At 38.6% G+C, this 17,278-nt stretch overlaps 2 protein-coding genes across 2 annotated transcripts; one reads left to right on the top strand and one right to left on the bottom strand.

The window, feature by feature from the left end:
* The first annotated feature begins 1,513 nt into the window (after window positions 1-1,513).
* LOC141771732 (histone H4 transcription factor) lies at window positions 1,514-8,341 on the top strand. Its single transcript, XM_074642296.1, has 10 exons — window positions 1,514-1,603; window positions 1,872-2,081; window positions 4,313-4,539; window positions 4,631-4,742; window positions 4,833-4,985; window positions 5,077-5,151; window positions 5,315-5,435; window positions 6,226-6,364; window positions 6,451-6,575; window positions 7,378-8,341. Exons 2-10 carry the CDS (start codon window positions 1,931-1,933, stop codon window positions 7,808-7,810), a joined length of 1,536 nt encoding a protein of 511 aa, XP_074498397.1. The 5' UTR covers window positions 1,514-1,603; window positions 1,872-1,930; the 3' UTR covers window positions 7,811-8,341.
* Window positions 8,342-9,137: 796 nt separating this feature from the next.
* Window positions 9,138-14,536, bottom strand: LOC141770965 (uncharacterized). The gene is made up of 7 exons (XM_074640817.1): window positions 13,877-14,536; window positions 11,724-11,950; window positions 11,126-11,245; window positions 10,851-10,943; window positions 10,595-10,663; window positions 10,042-10,165; window positions 9,138-9,952 (listed from the first exon to the last, which is right to left on the bottom strand). The coding sequence occupies exons 3-7, from the start codon at window positions 11,198-11,200 to the stop codon at window positions 9,138-9,140; spliced, it is 1,176 nt and encodes a 391-aa protein (XP_074496918.1). The 5' UTR covers window positions 11,201-11,245; window positions 11,724-11,950; window positions 13,877-14,536.
* Between the last annotated feature and the right edge of the window lie 2,742 nt (window positions 14,537-17,278).

Raw genomic sequence — 17,278 nt, 5'->3', positions numbered from 1 at the left:
TGTACAACATTGTGTGACTTAATTTGAATTGTATCGACTGCACATCAGGAGACATGCACCCTCGTGAAAATATTGTATTTCTTGAACAGGCAAGGCATGGCATAGTGTGGTGCTGATAGTCAGCAAATTATGACCTCTAGTGGATAAGATCTATTGCACAATCTCATAGCATCATTTAAACTGGATAGAAAGTGAGGTCGCTGTAGGCTTAGAAAAGAAGCTTAGATTTCCTCCTCTTTAACATCCAGTTCTTGAAGGTGTGTCCAGGCTGGATGGGATATGTAATTCTCTCTCTTCCTCTGCTGATGTCATGGACATCTGAACACTTGCCAACAGAAACCTGTTCATACAACATGGGAAATTTGTGAGAGTGCAACATACATGGTCAGGGTTGCTGTCTGAATTATTAACTAGGCTACACATGAAAAAACTGCAGTGATTATTAAACTACACATGAAAAACTGCAGTGATAGCGGTGATGTTGGCTCACAAAACATCTCTGAGTTGTTCATGATAACACAGGGATTCAACTGTTCCAACAATTTATTAGTGGCAATCAAGGAAGGTTGGATGATGTTTTCTACATGAAAAGAAAATATAACACATCAGAACACCAGTGTTAAACAAATGATTGAATTAATAGAATGAATCAGGTCATCCCATGATACATCCACAATTTTGGGACATAATAATATGAATGCAATAGAAACCCTTTAAACACAAAAAAAAACATGAAATATTAACTAGCCTAAATAAAGTAAGATTATAAAAATGTAAAAAGTCCTTGTGTTCATATTAAAGTTGTTTCTTTGTTTCGGCACTCAAAATGGAGAGTTGTGTATATAAGGAGTAACTTTTTCCAAAATTATAAAATTATATAAATGTAATAATTTATTTATTTATTGTGTTGAGTTGAATGTGCTACTTATTTTGTACTGTAATTACCTTGTGCCTTTTTCTACCTTTTTTTCTTTTCTTAAAGCTGACTCGGTGTGAACTCAGAATACCAATGTACGTATAGGTGCAAATGGAAAATAAAACTATTGAATCTTGATCTTGAATCATAATCAAACAACAAAGGTGAGACAGTTAAAGAAACACAATTTATTTCAACCATCTGACTGGCATTATGATAATATTCAGTGTTTAACCCAACCACATGACTAAACTATTGCATGATACTGAATGCATTTATCTGTAAACAGCTTGCTCTTAACAACATGATGCTGCATTTCAAAACATACTAAGTTTAATGGTTGATACCTTAGGCTGGATTTATAAACAACCCCTAAATGCTCCAATACACTGCATATAAATGGGTTTTGGTCATTTAATTTGCTGTAAACTTATGGAATTTGCACTACTAAAGTACAATATCAACAATAAGGATGTATAATGTACTTATAGGTGCAAATGGCAAATAAAACTCTTGAATCTTAATAATAGGCAGTATTATTCTTCTTCTACTGGTTTTTAAATAACAGACGAAGAAAACCAACTTCCGGCCCTGACCGGAAATAAACAACAGCAGACAAGCCCAGAGGAGGGAAGCAGAACTAGCTGAGATAAGAAGAGCTGCTGGAGCAAAACACATTCATACCTCGTAAGAAGCATCTTTAACATGTTAAACAATATAAATAATCAGCTGTTATGTTAGGTAGTGACTGGTGTCGTCACAGTCTGACATAAAGAGGATTGTAAATGTGTTAGTGTTGAGTGTAACCTTCAGATTAACACCTCTCAGCTAACCTGAGCTAGCGTCATTAAAACATGCTTATAACATAAAGTTAGTCAGCCTGCTTTACATTATCTACCCACCTCCATGCGTTTCCTCTCTGTTTACATGTCTGTCGTGGGTTTCACTGTTTTAGGTCGGTTGTTTCGGTGTTTGTGTGCAGCAGCTGAGCACACAGTGATCATCTCCATCATCATGATGACGACCAAGAGACTGGACAACTTCGAGGTGGTGTGTGAGTGGGCTTCATGCAACTACAAGGGCCACACCATGGAGGAGCTGAGCGACCATATGTCGGTGCATTTAAAGGATTACCTGGGAGACAACGATGCCCTGGAGGAGCTGGGTGAGTGAGGAGGATACAGGACAAACACACAATGAGTTAGGTTATGTCACCTGTAGGGTGTAGGAGATGTAGAACCTGGCTGAAGTCTATGTGACAGTTAAGATAAGATTAGATCAGATATTCCTTTATTAGTCCTGCAGTGGGGGAGTTTGCAGTGTACAGCAGCAAAGGGGATAGTGCAACAAACAACATGCATCAGCTAACACAGTAAAAAAGAGCTAAACAAAGTGTAACAAAATATGAACTATTTAAATAGAAGGAAGTATACCAATAGGAGCAGTATATACAGTATTGACAATAATGGACTATTAACAAAATTGCACAAGTGGAAAATGATATTGCACAGTGATGAATGAATGAATGAAATTCCACCTGAAAATATCAGGTTGTTGTCAGTGTTTTGATGTGTAAGTGTAAGTGGTCTACTGGGAGCAGTGCTGGTTGTGGAGTCTGACAGCTACAGGAAGGAAGGACCTGTGATAGCGCTTCTTCACACACTTTGGGTGGAGCAGCCTGTTGCTGAAGGAGCTCAGAAGGAGTTCAGTGTAGTGATGGGAGTACCGGCTCTTTTTAGTGAGCCAGATCATTTGGCCTCAGCTCACCAAGGAGAGCCGGCTCTTTCGGCTCCCAAACGGCTCTTCGTTTTACCACTTCTGCCTTTTATAAATCAGACAAATTTAGCGCTGTTTTGACCTATGATTAGTATGTGTGCACATATCACTTAAATTATTCAATATAATTATACTAAATCTTATAGTTTCCAGAATATCATAATTTTACATGCTGCTTTGTTTCCGACTGTCACTAATCTTGTCTGCTATTGGCGCACCGCACTCCTCTCTCTTTCTCTCCTCCTCTCCCTCCTGCTCTGTACCTGTAGACCGTCCTCCGCCCCTCCCTGCTCGATGGTATGATACTTGTCTGTCATCACCTGATTGATCGCACGGACGTCATTAACACAACATTCAGTCACAGTCAGTGCATGGAGTGCCCGTGGCGCGGAGAAGATCGTCCTATCATTCTGCCTCGAATTAATTAAAGAAAAAAAAAAGAAAAAAAAAAGAAAAAAAAACGTCTCTCGGACGGGAGCCGGCTCTTACCGTTCACTTAAAAGAGCCGGCTCTTTGAGCGACCGACACATCACTAGTTCAGTCATTCTAACCTTCATGTAGGGTCAGGACATCTAATTTGAAATCCAGATCTGTTTTGAAAAAGAGACCTTAGCACAGTAGAATAAATAAGTACACTGGAGAGACATCAGAAACAATCACAGACATCTCGAGAAGTTCCCATGCCTGTGCAGTATCAAGATTTCGTCAATCATGGGATCTCATCTGTGATCTGTAGTTTTAGATTGATTGAGATGTGACACACGGGGGCACCTTTAGTAAGAGACATTTAATGTGTAGTCCTCCTGTTGTTGGTCCAATGATGACTAGGGGTGTGAGAAAATATCAGAAATATCGAATATTGGGATATAATGTTTTGTGACACTGTATCGATTCTCAGAGACACTGTAATACTTTATTTCTGTTGCAAAGAGATGCGCCCTCTCAGTTTATGTGCCCTCTCAAAGTAGTGCTATGATGTTGGATGTTTCAGGGACTGTTATAAAGGCAAACGCAGATCCCATTGTTCTGACTGCATACAAAAGGAAAAACAAATTTACTCAGATTTTATGCTTATGGTGGTGTCTTCATTATACTACGACAGTTTTCCTAAAATAAGATATAAAAAACCCCACAATATATCACCTTGCTTACAGTATCGCAAAATATCACAATATATTGAATAGTAACCCCGGCATCGTGATACGTATCACCTCGTCAGATTCTTGCCAATACACAGCCCTGATGATGAGCACAATATTTATCTCCTATAATGAAAAGTGGGGCACAGTTGTAAACTAGACAAAGTTGTTTTTAAGTGGAATGAGCAGTGTGTTTGTGTGTATAGGATATATCCACAGTCAAGTATAGACATGATTGTCAATTGCAGAATGGTTTCCCTGTTCTCAACATTGTACCTTGGAAACAAACAGTATCGTTTAGAGCCGCAACGATTAATTATTTCGAAGCATTCGGTCAGCCCTAGTGGTTCATAACCCTTTTAATGAGCACTCTACTGTATATTAGGTCGGTTAAATGTTCAGTTAATTGCCTAGCCCTATTCAGTCATAATAACTGTCCTTTCTTCATTACAATAATCACTCCTTCCCTCTCTTTGTTTAGAGGAGTATGCTTGTCTCTGGAAAGGATGTGTATTTCTATCCATGGGTAGCCCTGCGGAGCTGGAGGTGCACGCTTACTTCCACAACTACCACGGTAAACTCAAGTTTGTCGGGTCACAGCTGCTTAAGTCCCGTCCCGATCTGCCCAGCTGCAACCAAGGCTTACACAGCAACAACCTGGTTCCTGAAGGATCAGACGGATACGTTTGCCAGTGGGAGCACTGTGATGTAGGTATTTTTTAATTGATATTATTAATTTAGAAATCAAATGATTGATAGCACCATTATTATAGAATTGTTTTTTTTTGTCTTTATATAGAGTACATTTAACAATCCTGAGTGGTTCTACCGACATGTGGACAATCACGTTGAAAGTGCTGAGCCACAGACTCTCCCACAACAACTACAGGCTCTCTTCTGCCACTGGGCAGGTATGACTGAGTAAGAGGAGGTCAAAGAGATGTTCCTGGTATACCTAACTTTATGTCTAACCTCATCTATACTTTTTTTTTCTATTACAGGCTGCGACGCTTTCTTCAAAATCAAATACCGTTTGAGAGAACACATGCGGAGTCACACTCAGGAGAGACTCGTCGCCTGTCCCACATGTGGCAGCATGTTCTCCAGCAACACAAAGTTGTTCGACCACCTACACAGACAGGCCGAGCCAGTAGGTAAGTAGGACACTTCATTTTTCTAGGATGCTGATGGTGCTAAATGTATTACTTGAATGCTGACTTCTGTGCATTTACCTTATTTGGGCAGAGTCGCTGGTATGTGAACATTGTGGCAAGGCTTTTTCCAGCGAGAGGCTTTTGAGGGATCACGTTCGTCAGCATGGTAATCATTTTCTACAAGTCTCATCTTAAAATTGTTGAAACATTGTTTACATGAAAAAAGTTTTTTCAGTAAGGCAGTTTGTGACACAGTCCAGTCCATTTAGAGGCTCATCAAAATCATATTGTCATTGTCATTTAACTCTTACTTTTTCTTTTACTCCCAGTGAATCAGGTGAAGTGTCCGTTCTGTGACATGACCTGCACCACTTTGGCAGCTCTGAAGATCCACATCAGGTTCCGCCACTGTGATGAACGGCCCTTCCCATGTGACTTCTGCGACAAGAGGTAGACCTTCAAAACAGCTGATTTAGATTTGTCCAGTTGACAACAAATGTACTTTGGCAAAAATCGGGGGTCGCTTACACCCACCTATAAGGTGTGTCTTCATGGGATTTTAGCGATATCAAGTTTCAGCTATTTCAATAAAACATCTTTAAACTACTATATCATAAAGGCTATCATTTATTACCTATTTGTAAGTAAGTGTGTAGTTTACTTTATTTATGTAGCATTTTATTTGTATAGCACTTTTTAAAACAGGAGTTACAAAACACTATACAGAAGGAAAAACTTGGAAGATAGAAAATAGAAGAGATGGACAACACGTTGTTTCCCATAACTCTCTGTTTGTGTTTGACAATTTGTCCCAGAATATTACCTGCTCTTTTGATCCTTCTACTGTTCATTTTCAGTCCACATAGCCCCTTTTAATATCTGCTCCAGATAGAAACAAATGAAAAATGTACCTTAAAACTACCAAAACATGGCCTTTATGAAGGAGTCTCCTCATCGTTACCGTTTCATTGGATTACCAAAAATGGAAAAACCTTTCACTGACTAATTAATTCAACATTTTGTATAATTCTCCTGTATATTTATGTCTCTCTGGTATATGTTTAACTACCCTGATTTGCAGAAAGTCCATGGCACTTTTTAATATGTTACAAAATATAAATATTGTTAGTAATCATAACGTAATTAGAACACAACCTTTGTGTAAAGTTGTATTTAAAGTCCGTAAACTTGAATCTGTTTTTCATTTTTATTTCTGTGTACGGTATTTTTTTCTTTACAGATTTAAGAACCAGCCCGATCTGCAAAAGCACACAGAGGTTCACAATGAGGGCGCTGTGTATCACTGTACAGTGCAGGGTTGTGATTATTCCTGTCACACATTTCCAACCATGAGCCACCACTTCAAGAGAGTGCACGAGGTTCGTTAGATCATCAACCTGCTGTCATCTTGTTCACAGTTAATAATGCTTTGCTGTTAACATCATTACATCATATTTACCAACAGGTCGGGGGGATGTCTAAATATAAATGCCATATCTGTGATAAGGTCTTCTCCTGGTGTTACACTCTCACACTTCACCTTCGCAAGAAGCATGAGCTGAAGTGGCCCTCTGGACATTCCCGCTTTAGGTAAGTCACAACAGCCAATCGATTAAAATATTTAATAGCGATTAATTGCAAATTAATCACACATTTTTTAGCTGTTCAAAATGTACCTTAAAGGGAGATTTGTCAAGTATTTAATACTCTCATCAACATGGGAATGGGCAAATATGCTTGCTTTATGCAAATGTATGTATATATTTATAATTGGAAATCAATTAACAACACAAAACAATGACAAATATTGTCCAGAAACCCTCACAGGTACTGCATTAAGCATACAAAATATGCTCAAATCATAACATTACAAACTCAAGCCCAACAAGCAACAACAGCTGTCAGTGTGTCAGAGTGCTGACTTGACTATGACTTGCCCCAAACTGCATGTGATTATCATAAAGTGGGCATGTCTGTAAAGGGGAGACTCGTGGGTACCCATAGAACCCATTTTCATTCACATATCTGGAGGTCAGAAGTCAAGGGACCCCTTTGAAAATGGCCATGCCAGTTTTTCCTTGCAAACAGTTAGCGTAAGTTTGGAGCGTTATTTAGCCTCCTCGGCGACAAGCTAGTACAACTAGTATAGTATAATAGATTGGTACCAATGGATTCCTTAGGTTTATTTAGTTTCATATGATACCAGTATCTTCACTCTAGCCTTAAAACTGAGCCAGCTACAACCTAAAAATCAAAAGTTATGTTAATGCATTAAATAAATTCGTGGTGTAAAAATATATTTACTTAATACGTTATTATGGCGTTAACTTTGACAGTACTAAATTCAAGTTATCATAAGTAAAGACTGAAATAATAAAATCTTTCTTCACAGATACAGGAAGGACGTCGACGGCTTCCTAAAAGTAAACATGGTGCGCTTTGAGACTGTGGAAGTGACGAAGGAGATCATGAAGAACATGGCCAAAAAGCCGCAGAGCCTTCGGAAAAGTCAGAGAACCAGCGTCCGCAACAAGAGGGCCGCGGTCACGCCGGAGAGCGGCCGGAGCTCTCCTGCGGGATCCTCCTCGCCCTCCTCCAGCTCCTCCTCCTCGTACTCCTCAGAGCTCTCTGGAGGCGAGGACGTCTCGTCCCAGCCCAGCCCCAGAGGCAGTGACTCTCCCGTCTACTGTGTCATGAGCACCATCCCTCACATTGAGGAGGAGCCTGGAGGATTATCTCAGGAGGACTGTGACGGCAGTGGAACATCTGGAGCGGTCCAGGCCCTGACGGAGGTCGCGAGGGGCCTGGGCATGGACGTGGTGTGATTCTTCCTGCACGCTGCACCGCACCGTCATATTTGCTCTTGTAGTTGTCATGCAGTGAAACTGGTTTTCCTCTTGTAGTATATTTTGCCGTGGAGCTGCCAGTGGAGACCGGCTAGCCGAAGCTTTCTCGTCAGTGTTTCTAGTGTTGTTACGTTGAGATGGTTATCCCCGCACTGGTTTTGAAGACCACGCTTGCATTATAGCAGCTTTTATTAACTCTAATGCCTCAGCTTGGCTTTGTGACGTCTCCCGCCTATGGGATTTCCTGCTAATCCTGTTAATATTTCTGACAAGCTTACATGAATGAGAGGAGTTAAAAGCACTACAAAGCTCGTTCTTCTTCTTCTTCTTCTTCTTCTTCTTCCTTGTTGTTCTTTACGTGTTCTTTACACACCGTGTTCCATTGTCTGTGATATTACCATGATGTTGTTCGACAGAGGATTTCAGAAGACATTATTTTTTTATTATTGTAGCCTTGGAATGTCACTTAATTTTATTGTTGCAAATTTTGAATACATTTTTGAGACTAAAGTTAAGCTCTTCTTGTTTTGTTTTTATAAACTTTCTTAGTCAGACTTTCTGTAGGGAAGCCAATGCTGATTGGTCGGTTGATCCAGATGAGATATAGTTTGTCCTGACTTCATCTAGCACCATCATCAGGTCAACAATTGAATGTGTCCAATACTTTGGTTTATGACCAAATACCCTGCAAAACTAATGACTTTCCCATCGGTCATTGTGTTTAGTGATAATTAGCAAATGTTAGCATGAACTACGCCCATTGTCAAAATTCATACATGTTATTCCTATAGTCTAAGACAGTCCAAAAAAATATTATTAAACATGAACAACTCTCTCCTAAATCCAAAAACTAGAGCGCTAAAACTCAAACATGTGATGTCATAAGGTATGTGGAACTGCTCCATAGACAATGAAAATGGGCGTAGTTCCCCTTTAATCTTGTAAGGTAGTAATGACCCCATCAACTCTCAACCAGCTGCGTTACATTTTAAGGAACATGAGCATTGATGTCACCTGACCAAGTCAAAAAATGAGCAAGCACATGCATCTTAACATATTTAATAACAATACAGTTGCCAAAATCCTTCCAAGTAATCTAATTAAAGCTGTTCTAGTGCAAAGTATATTTTATTACTTGAGACATTAATCAAAAGCATCCCACTCTCACTGTTTGTTTCCTATATCTCAGACAGTGTGGAGCTCCTTTGAATTAATGCACAGACCAGAATGAACTTATCGTACATGCTGTGAATGAGTGATTGTTGTCATTGCCGTAGCTGCTTTCCTTTTCTGTCATGTCAGAGACTCACAGCCCCATGTAGGACGTTGCCAAAGAGCCAGGATGGTGGAGATGACAGTTCTCCTGACGCGAGTGTAGAAACTCCCTCCCTCTAAGGTAAACTGTCTCCTGCTGCCTCAAAGCAAGAGGGAAATAAAGAGGTGGCGTAAAGAAACCACGAAAAGCCTCTTTTTGCCTCTGTGCTGCGAGAGGTATCCTGATCGCTATGCAGGTATTCAATGAATAGTCTTGTAGGAGGTTTTGTCTGGAGTGGAGATCCCACATTGGCTCCCAAGAAGCAGTTTGGTAGGGATGCATTTCAGCTCCTGGATAAGAGATGAGTGTCCCAGGAGCTCTGGTAACATTACATCTACTGCTGTTAGGATACACGACAGACAAATCCCTTATATGTTGCACTAGCATGGCGCGTGAAGATGGATGTGTGTGAGTTGTACTGAACAGAGATGGATCAGTGTGCAAAGTCTTAGAGGTGTCGTCTACGACAACGTCCAGCTTCACCCTCTTCACTTTGAAGGAGCCGTCGCACTCGAGGTGCCTCTTCCTGTCAAGTGAGCCGCCGCGTCTGACGTCAGGTTCAGGAGTCGTCGTTGGATCCCAAGATTTGTCTCTAAGAGATAAATCCTTTGTTGTTTCAACTTGTTGCACCCCGTGTTTCTCTTTTTCATCAAGTTTGTCTCTGAAGTGCAGGTTCGGGGGCTGTTCCAGTTTCTCCCTCTTGGCAGTGAGGCTGTGGCAAGATGCTGGTGAAGACGTGAAAAGGTCAGAGGGATAACCTCTCCTGTCACCAGTGTTTCCATATGCAGAGTGTCCATACGGAGAGTCTGAAAAAATGAGAAGCAGATCAGCTTTACTGTAATAATATGACACATATTTTACTGACGCTGACTTACATTGCTGGCTTTAAACTCACCGATATTTGGGTTTATGCAGGAGGGCTGGTCTGATTCCTTGTGTTGCACTCTGTCAGGTTGACAAGTAGCAAGATGCTCAGGTGTCAGTTCTTGATGGAGACTGTTGGGTTTTTGCTGCATTTTCTGTTAAATACAGTTTGTAAAGCACACAATTAGTTTCGGATAGATACAAGTCACAATGACAACATGTCTCAATTAAAAGACACTAGAGTTTTCTGGACTTATGAACTCCAACAATGTGTAATAATATGGTATATACTGTATATGCATCATATGTTTAGCTCCTTAAAATTGAGTTTGTAAATGTTGTCTGTCAACCCAAAGACATGTCTAAACCCTTTGTAGCTGTTAATAAGACAAATAGTTAAATAAAAAATAAAAAAAACAATCAATTTAAATATATCTTTTACACATTATGGCTTCTTTTTATATAGATAACTAAAAAATAACAAAAAATAATCCCCCAATCCAAAATGCCTCAAAATTTGAAAAAATACTCTGAATTTATTATTTTATGTGACTAAAATTTGGATGCATTTAGATATATTATACCTTCAGTTGTTCGTGGTAATATATCTTCCATGCAATGCAGACATGCAGTGCGCCCCATTTCCCTCGTTTCTGAAAAAAATGTATGAAAACATTTTGCAACAAACTTTTACTGGTGATTCACTAAATTTTCTTAAAATCAAAATAATCATATCAATCATAATTGAGACTTTTAAAAAAGGGATACAGAAGCACAACAGTATAGTTTCATGTTTAGCTGTACTGACATGCCAGTTTTGTTGATGCTTGTTGGACTTACTGTTGACCTGAAGGGCTTCTGTGTTGCTCTGTGAAAGGCAGTGACCGGAGCAAAAGAGGGCCTCGTTGCTGCTCTGGGAAGGTGCATGTTGAACTATAGCGTAAGAAAAGAAAGGTAACAACTTGACATTATTCTTGGTGGCTGAATGGCGATAGAATAACATTCAGGTCAGAAGCAGCTTCAGGTGGGAATTGGTTGTGAATAAAATCACTACTAAGTAGATGTTAACAACACAGTGTAGTGACACATCTCCTTACGTTACTGTCCTGAGTTACCATTGGAGCAGGTTGGATGATCAAGGATTGGTGCAGGATGGGAGTGAAGGCATGCTGGTGAGTGTGCGGATGCATGTGAAGATGTTGATGAACCAGGCTCTGCACATAGGAGGCAGACTGCTGAGATATAGGAGAACGTTGTGCTGTCAGTTCCTGAGCGGGCTGGATGGTTTAATCTAGAGCTCTGCTTTAACCGGCACCATTACAAGTACGCCCGATTAGCTATCAGCAGCTCCTGTTTGCACTGCACCCATGAATGTACAGACAACTATCACTAGATTACTTTGATACTGATGAAAACTTAAAAACATGATGAATTTCAGGCGAGTTCTGAAGTCATTATAGGAGCTTTTTCTTCCTATTAATTCCAAGTACATTTATGGACGTCCCACTGAATCGAAAAGATGTTTATCACGTCTGTGTGTTCACAAAGTTATGACTCCGAGAAAGAGTGCCGATTTTGACACAAACTGAGGGCCAGACAACAATAACTAACTACACCGGCAAGGACCGGTACCTTTCACCTTTGCATCTTAAACAAAACAGTAGAAACAGTGATAAAGTGTTTTAATGTAACTGAGAGTATAGTTGGTCATACCAGATTGTGGAGTGTTTTGGAGCTCGATGAACTTGAATCAGTGGGTTTGTTCTCGGCATAAATGAGGCTGGTTGAAGGCCCACTGGTCACACTGGTCGGAAGTAACGTGTGGCTAAGTTCACCGGCAAGATGGAGCTTTTCTTGTTCCGGAGAAAGCTAACAGAGCAGCCAAGCACCAAATTCAGACTGTTTTTGATTTCTTCTCTTTCCAGATTGTAGGGATCAGCCTTAGTCGAGACACAAACAGCATGAATCAGTAACAATTCACAAAATTATAAACACATGTCTTGCAGCTTGTTTTTTTTCTTTTGTTTTTTTTTAAGAATACCACTACATAAACATTTATTAAGAATACAAAATGTAAAATATTTAATATACTTTTCAGGCAATTTGCTTAGCAAACTACATGCAAATGATTGTATCTTGTTAGATTGCATTACAGACAGTAATCCAATTGAGGAACCCGGTGTGCCTGTCCATTTAATTAATTTAGGATCCATCCCTTCCAAGGACACATGATTAGTAATGCGGTTAGTGAGCACTGAGATATGCAGTATATCTGTGTTGAATATAAACTAGAGAGAGACGAGGCTATATGATTTAATGTGTCGTGTATCGCTCTAACTTAAAGGGATAGGTGTTTTTGTTTAAGTGGGGTTGTATGAAGCTCTTATAGTCAGTGTATTACCTACAGTAGATGAGGGTCGGCACGCCTCCAGTTTGGAGAAACAGACAGGCGTACCGGCATGGAAGAAAAGCAATGGACTGCTGTGGACGGGGCCGGCAGCAAAACATAATTTAGCCATCTAAAAGAAAGACCCACCCCAAAAAATCAATATCAGTTTAAGTGAAGTTTTTTTTTTTTAGATGTGCCTTTCTTTTAGGTGGCTAAAATACTTTTTGCTGCCGGCCCCGTCCACAGCAGTACATTGCTTTGCTTTCGTGCGGTAACTCCTGTCTGTTTCTCCAAACTGGGGGCGTGCCGACCGTCATCTACTGTAGATAATACACTGACTATGGAGAAGTACCTCATACAACCCCACTTCAAAACACCCAAACTATCCCTTTAATGTTTGACTTGGTGCAGTAGCAAGACAAAGTTTGAGTAAGTCTTACTGTACACAAGTCAAACACAGAGATACATAAAGATTGTGCAGATCTCTTTCCTGTTTGAGAGTTTACACCTCCATCCTGCCATTTGTGTCAGTGCCCCTTTAACCTCTCTAGCAATCCAATAGCCTGATCCCTCCTTTCTCATAAAGACTTAAAGATTAGCTCGAGGTTACACATTTCGTCCATGTCAGCGTGCCACAGAAATCTCTTAATCTAATAAAGGAGCTGTTTGTTAGGAGTGCCAAGAGAGTGAATGGGGCATCAGAGACAGCTCGCTGTGTCATCTGAGAGTACTCAAAACGCACTCCATTACACATAAATTAAATCTGAAAACGAGATATATTGATGCCTTTTATTCCATTCTCACTAGTTTTCAGGTGTCAGAAGTTAACAATTCATATTTAACAAACACCAAATTGCCAACAGATTGAGTTTTACACCTCAATACTTCCTAAAGAATTTAAAGCTGCAGCAATTAATTGATTAGAAAATGAATCAAAAACAATTCTTATAAATGTCTTAGTATTTTTTTAAGCAAAGATTGTTAAACTCTACTGGTTCCAGATTCTCAAATATTAATATTTTCTGACTCTTATATGAGTGACACTAAATATCTTTGGGTTTTAGGCTGTTGGTTTGACAAAACGAGACATTTGAAGACTTCACCTAATCTGTGATTTTCACTATTTTCTTACTTTTTATAGAGCAAACGATTTGAAAGATAATTTGGTAGATAAATGATTAAATGTTAATAAAAATAATTGTTGCTTGCAGCCCTAAAACAGTTCCAAAACCAATGTAAATAGTCATGAATTGATAAATTGTTGCATATTGAACATAATATGATAGAGAAGAAGACACATCAGATGTCCTTCTTGCTTGAAGACAATAGAACTTTTTAAAGTTTCAAAGACTAAACAACTTTCTATGCATGTGAAAAAGGTAGAAAGTAATCTGCAGGGGAGATTTTAAGCAAGACATTTGACCCATTTACTTTCCCTCGTTGGCATCAGCATATATTCTTTAAATATGTTTCTTACCTGTGTGATGAAGAGAGGTGAATGTAAAATCTCAACTTCCTGATATTTCAGGGTTTATTATCCAGTGAGTAACATCCAGCTCCTCCAGCCTGTTTATCAGCCAACACAATCAGGAGAAAAAGACTTGTAATATATCCCTTCTTATATCTAAATATCAGCCACAGTAACAGGAGAATGAATCCCGTTTGTCGTCCCTCTGTAGACCCTAAACACTGACTTCAGTTCACCTCTGCTGTGAGCCGCTGTCAGCTGTCTGCTGCCCCTTGGTCAATTAGTCAGCGTTACTTAACAACACCAGGAAAGACCATTAACTACTCCTAATGGCTTAAACTAATCCCATCAGGCCCCTAAGCCCTTTTCATTCAGCTTATGTGACAACAGGAGAGGTTTTAGAGTTGAGATGATGGTGAGAATATATGACATACAAATAAAAAATTAAAAAAAATGAATAAACAGACACGTCCCTAAATAATGTGCGTTTGGCAGTGCTCTGCCTATGTATCTAAATACTGTATGTAACCATACCCTTCATGTCTGCACTAACTAATTTACCACAGGTTAATTAAGTTTTTAGTTTATGGTACTTTTTGTAATTATTTATTATGGTATTTTTGTATTTTTATATTTTTTTGGTTATTTGCCCTCTGATTTGCAAACCTTTAGCACTTCACGTTATATTATTTTTTAGCTTATCTTTTGTATTTATGGCCCTTTGTGGATTTTAATATGTTCTTTTTATAGTTTTTCTTTTTAATTATTTTATACGCTGTGTTGAATGTTGACCTGTCTGTCCTTTTGAACGCCAAGTTCCTAACATCTGCTGTAAAGTTAACTCAAAAACAATGCACCTTTATTCATCATAAATTGATAATTATTGGTATTAATGTTATTTAAAATTGAGCTGACACTTAACAGATTATTTTACACAGACTGATTTTTTTGGACACAACAGGTAATTTTAAGCAGCTCTGAAATTATAGAGTGAAAATTAGAAAAACAATGGCAAAATTCAAGAGATCTAATACAAAAAAGTTCTTTATTTAAATTAATATTTGTACTGTATGTTTATTGCATTTTCAGAAGCATTCCAGTAAATACTATTTATAATTTCTACAAATGCCATATACTTTATTATTTTGGAATGACAAGACTATTGCTGTGTCACAGTTCCATAATACACACTAACTGTTCATTATATATACTACTGTTTTTGCAGTTAGTATACAAGACATCATCATATTTTACTGTTTTATACAGGAAATAATGCAATAATGTACCAATCGACATTATTCAGACTTCAACCTTGAAATGCCACTGTTTGTTCTCCAAGTTCTTTCTGGAGTTGCAATATATTTACATTGTTTGCAGCAGCGAGCTCCGTTTCTTTTGTGCATTGCGTTGTGAGGCATAATAATGTCTATCAAAAGCACACTCAAAATGAATGCATTTTTTATAATGGTATAATTTTTTGAGTACACTTAATCCTGTCACCTTTTCAGCATGAACACAACACATTCAAAACCTGCTTAGAACTCATTTGAAGATATGAAACTGGGACACAGCTTGAGTTTTATTGTACACAAGTATAATGACAATACATTTCAATTGAATCAAACTCTCTATATGCTTACAGCCTCGTTATAAACCACAGAACCCTTCAATCAGTGAATATAATGCTTCATATTCCCTTTGCTTTGTAAGAATAAAGGACAGGTTGATAAAATATAAATAAAATATGACTTAATTCAGTCAGCAGTTCACCTTCATAATTCATTTCAGAAATAATCAATCTCAAGACCGGATAGATGGATAGATTCACATGGATAACATTCAGGAAGATGCAATAATGTTGTTGAGCATAAACAGCATTTAAGGCTTACCTTTAGTTTCTTAAATATCAAACAGAGTTTTTTAAAGGTAGTTTTTCTGCTCATTTGACCTTTCTAATACTAAAATCGGTTTGCTGGCAAACATATCATCTCCCAATATAGCTTTAGCATCTCAGTTTCCGGATTAAATGCTTTGAAACAGATTCCTTGAATTCGGAATTCCCTGAATCACAGGCAAACTGGGCTACCATTCAATTGGATCCCATTTTGCACAACATAAAGACGGTGATTAGATGAGGCTTTGGGAAGACATGTTCTCCTTGATTAGCTAATTCCATTCTCACTAACCATCCAAATCCTGTTAGTATTGGAAGGGTTGAAGCTGCTCGTCGAGGAACAGCGTTCACAAGGCCACGAACCATTACCCTTTTAAACCCACAATCCACCTGTGTGCCAAAACTCATTTGACAACTCAAAGTAGCGTCTTCAACAAAGGAGTTACAATGGATGTTACTGTAGACTCATTTTGTTCATGCACAACTATTAAAATGTTGTTCTAGTATCTTATATTCCTAATCACCAAATTACAAATACAAACTAATTACCGCTAAAAAAATCCATCAGCCCCTTACTGTCGGTCGATATTAGCTTATTGCAAATATTTAAGTGTCAGTGGACGGTATATGTTGGCTGATAAGTACAGAAATTCCAAAGATAAATATGAGGTAATTGAGAAACAGTGTCGCCATTACATAGTATGTCCACCAGAGAGCACTGACAATTATATTTTTCAATTGTAAAATGTCCTGCACAGCACATGTCTTGGTCACAATTCTTTAAAAAAAACGAACTGGAGATATATCGTTATCATATCTTTTGATTCTCGAATATCAGTTTGGGTATATAGGCCTCAAAAATCCAGTATCAGTTGTGTGATCATGCAAATGTGAAGTGGTGAGATATTGCTCTCTTTCTGAAGAAGCAGATTCCACGACAGGACCGCCCAATGTTTACTGAACCAGTTCTGGCATCCGATTCAACCCTTTCGATACCATTATTCCCAGTAAGAACCTTTAAAGCTTTAATGAACGTTTTCCTTTTTCAAAGTCTGACATCATATGTATCTGCTTATTGTTGTGCCTCATTGAAAACGGATCACTTCCATGCTGTAACTTGATGGCTTTATGTCTTCATCATTATTTCAAATGGAAATTTTACACAACATCTGTATAATTCAGCATAGAACGTGTTCCGTTACTATGCTGAACTGGAGAAATGAAATAATGGCTTAAGTGAGGTTTTGAGGTGATGGATTCTTTCAACCAGGACAAAAGCCAGCTTAATGACTAACTTAATGTATAATATAACATTCATATTTACATATACATCATACAAATGAATATTACATAATACAGATTAAATAATATGCACGATAAATGGAAGAAATATCAAACGAAAGCCAATTTAACAAACAAACAAACAAACAAACCCCACTCCCCTCTGTCTTCCCTGGCACTTGGTTCAGCCTAACAAGCTAAGTGAAATCAGCTGGAGACCTGTGGCTGAAGTTTCA

The sequence above is a fragment of the Sebastes fasciatus genome, chromosome 7, assembly GCF_043250625.1.
Source record: "Sebastes fasciatus isolate fSebFas1 chromosome 7, fSebFas1.pri, whole genome shotgun sequence".
Classification (NCBI taxonomy): Eukaryota; Metazoa; Chordata; class Actinopteri; order Perciformes; family Sebastidae; genus Sebastes; species Sebastes fasciatus.
The sequence above is the reverse complement of the archived record's forward strand: the minus strand, read 5'-3'. Positions and strand labels throughout refer to the sequence as shown.

Coding starts and splice junctions, on each gene's coding strand:
- LOC141771732 (XM_074642296.1), top strand. CDS start 1,931: ATGATGACGACCAAGAGACTGGACAACTTCGAGGTGGTGTGTGAGTGG. Junction 4,743..4,832: donor TCTCTTCTGCCACTGGGCAG/GTATGACTGAGT, acceptor TTTCTATTACAG/GCTGCGACGCTTTCTTCAAA. Junction 6,576..7,377: donor TCTGGACATTCCCGCTTTAG/GTAAGTCACAAC, acceptor CTTTCTTCACAG/ATACAGGAAGGACGTCGACG.
- LOC141770965 (XM_074640817.1), bottom strand. CDS start 11,200: ATGCATCCGCACACTCACCAGCATGCCTTCACTCCCATCCTGCACCAA. Junction 10,664..10,850: donor AGAAGCCCTTCAGGTCAACA/GTAAGTCCAACA, acceptor CATTTTTTTCAG/AAACGAGGGAAATGGGGCGC. Junction 9,953..10,041: donor CTGCATAAACCCAAATATCG/GTGAGTTTAAAG, acceptor TCATTTTTTCAG/ACTCTCCGTATGGACACTCT.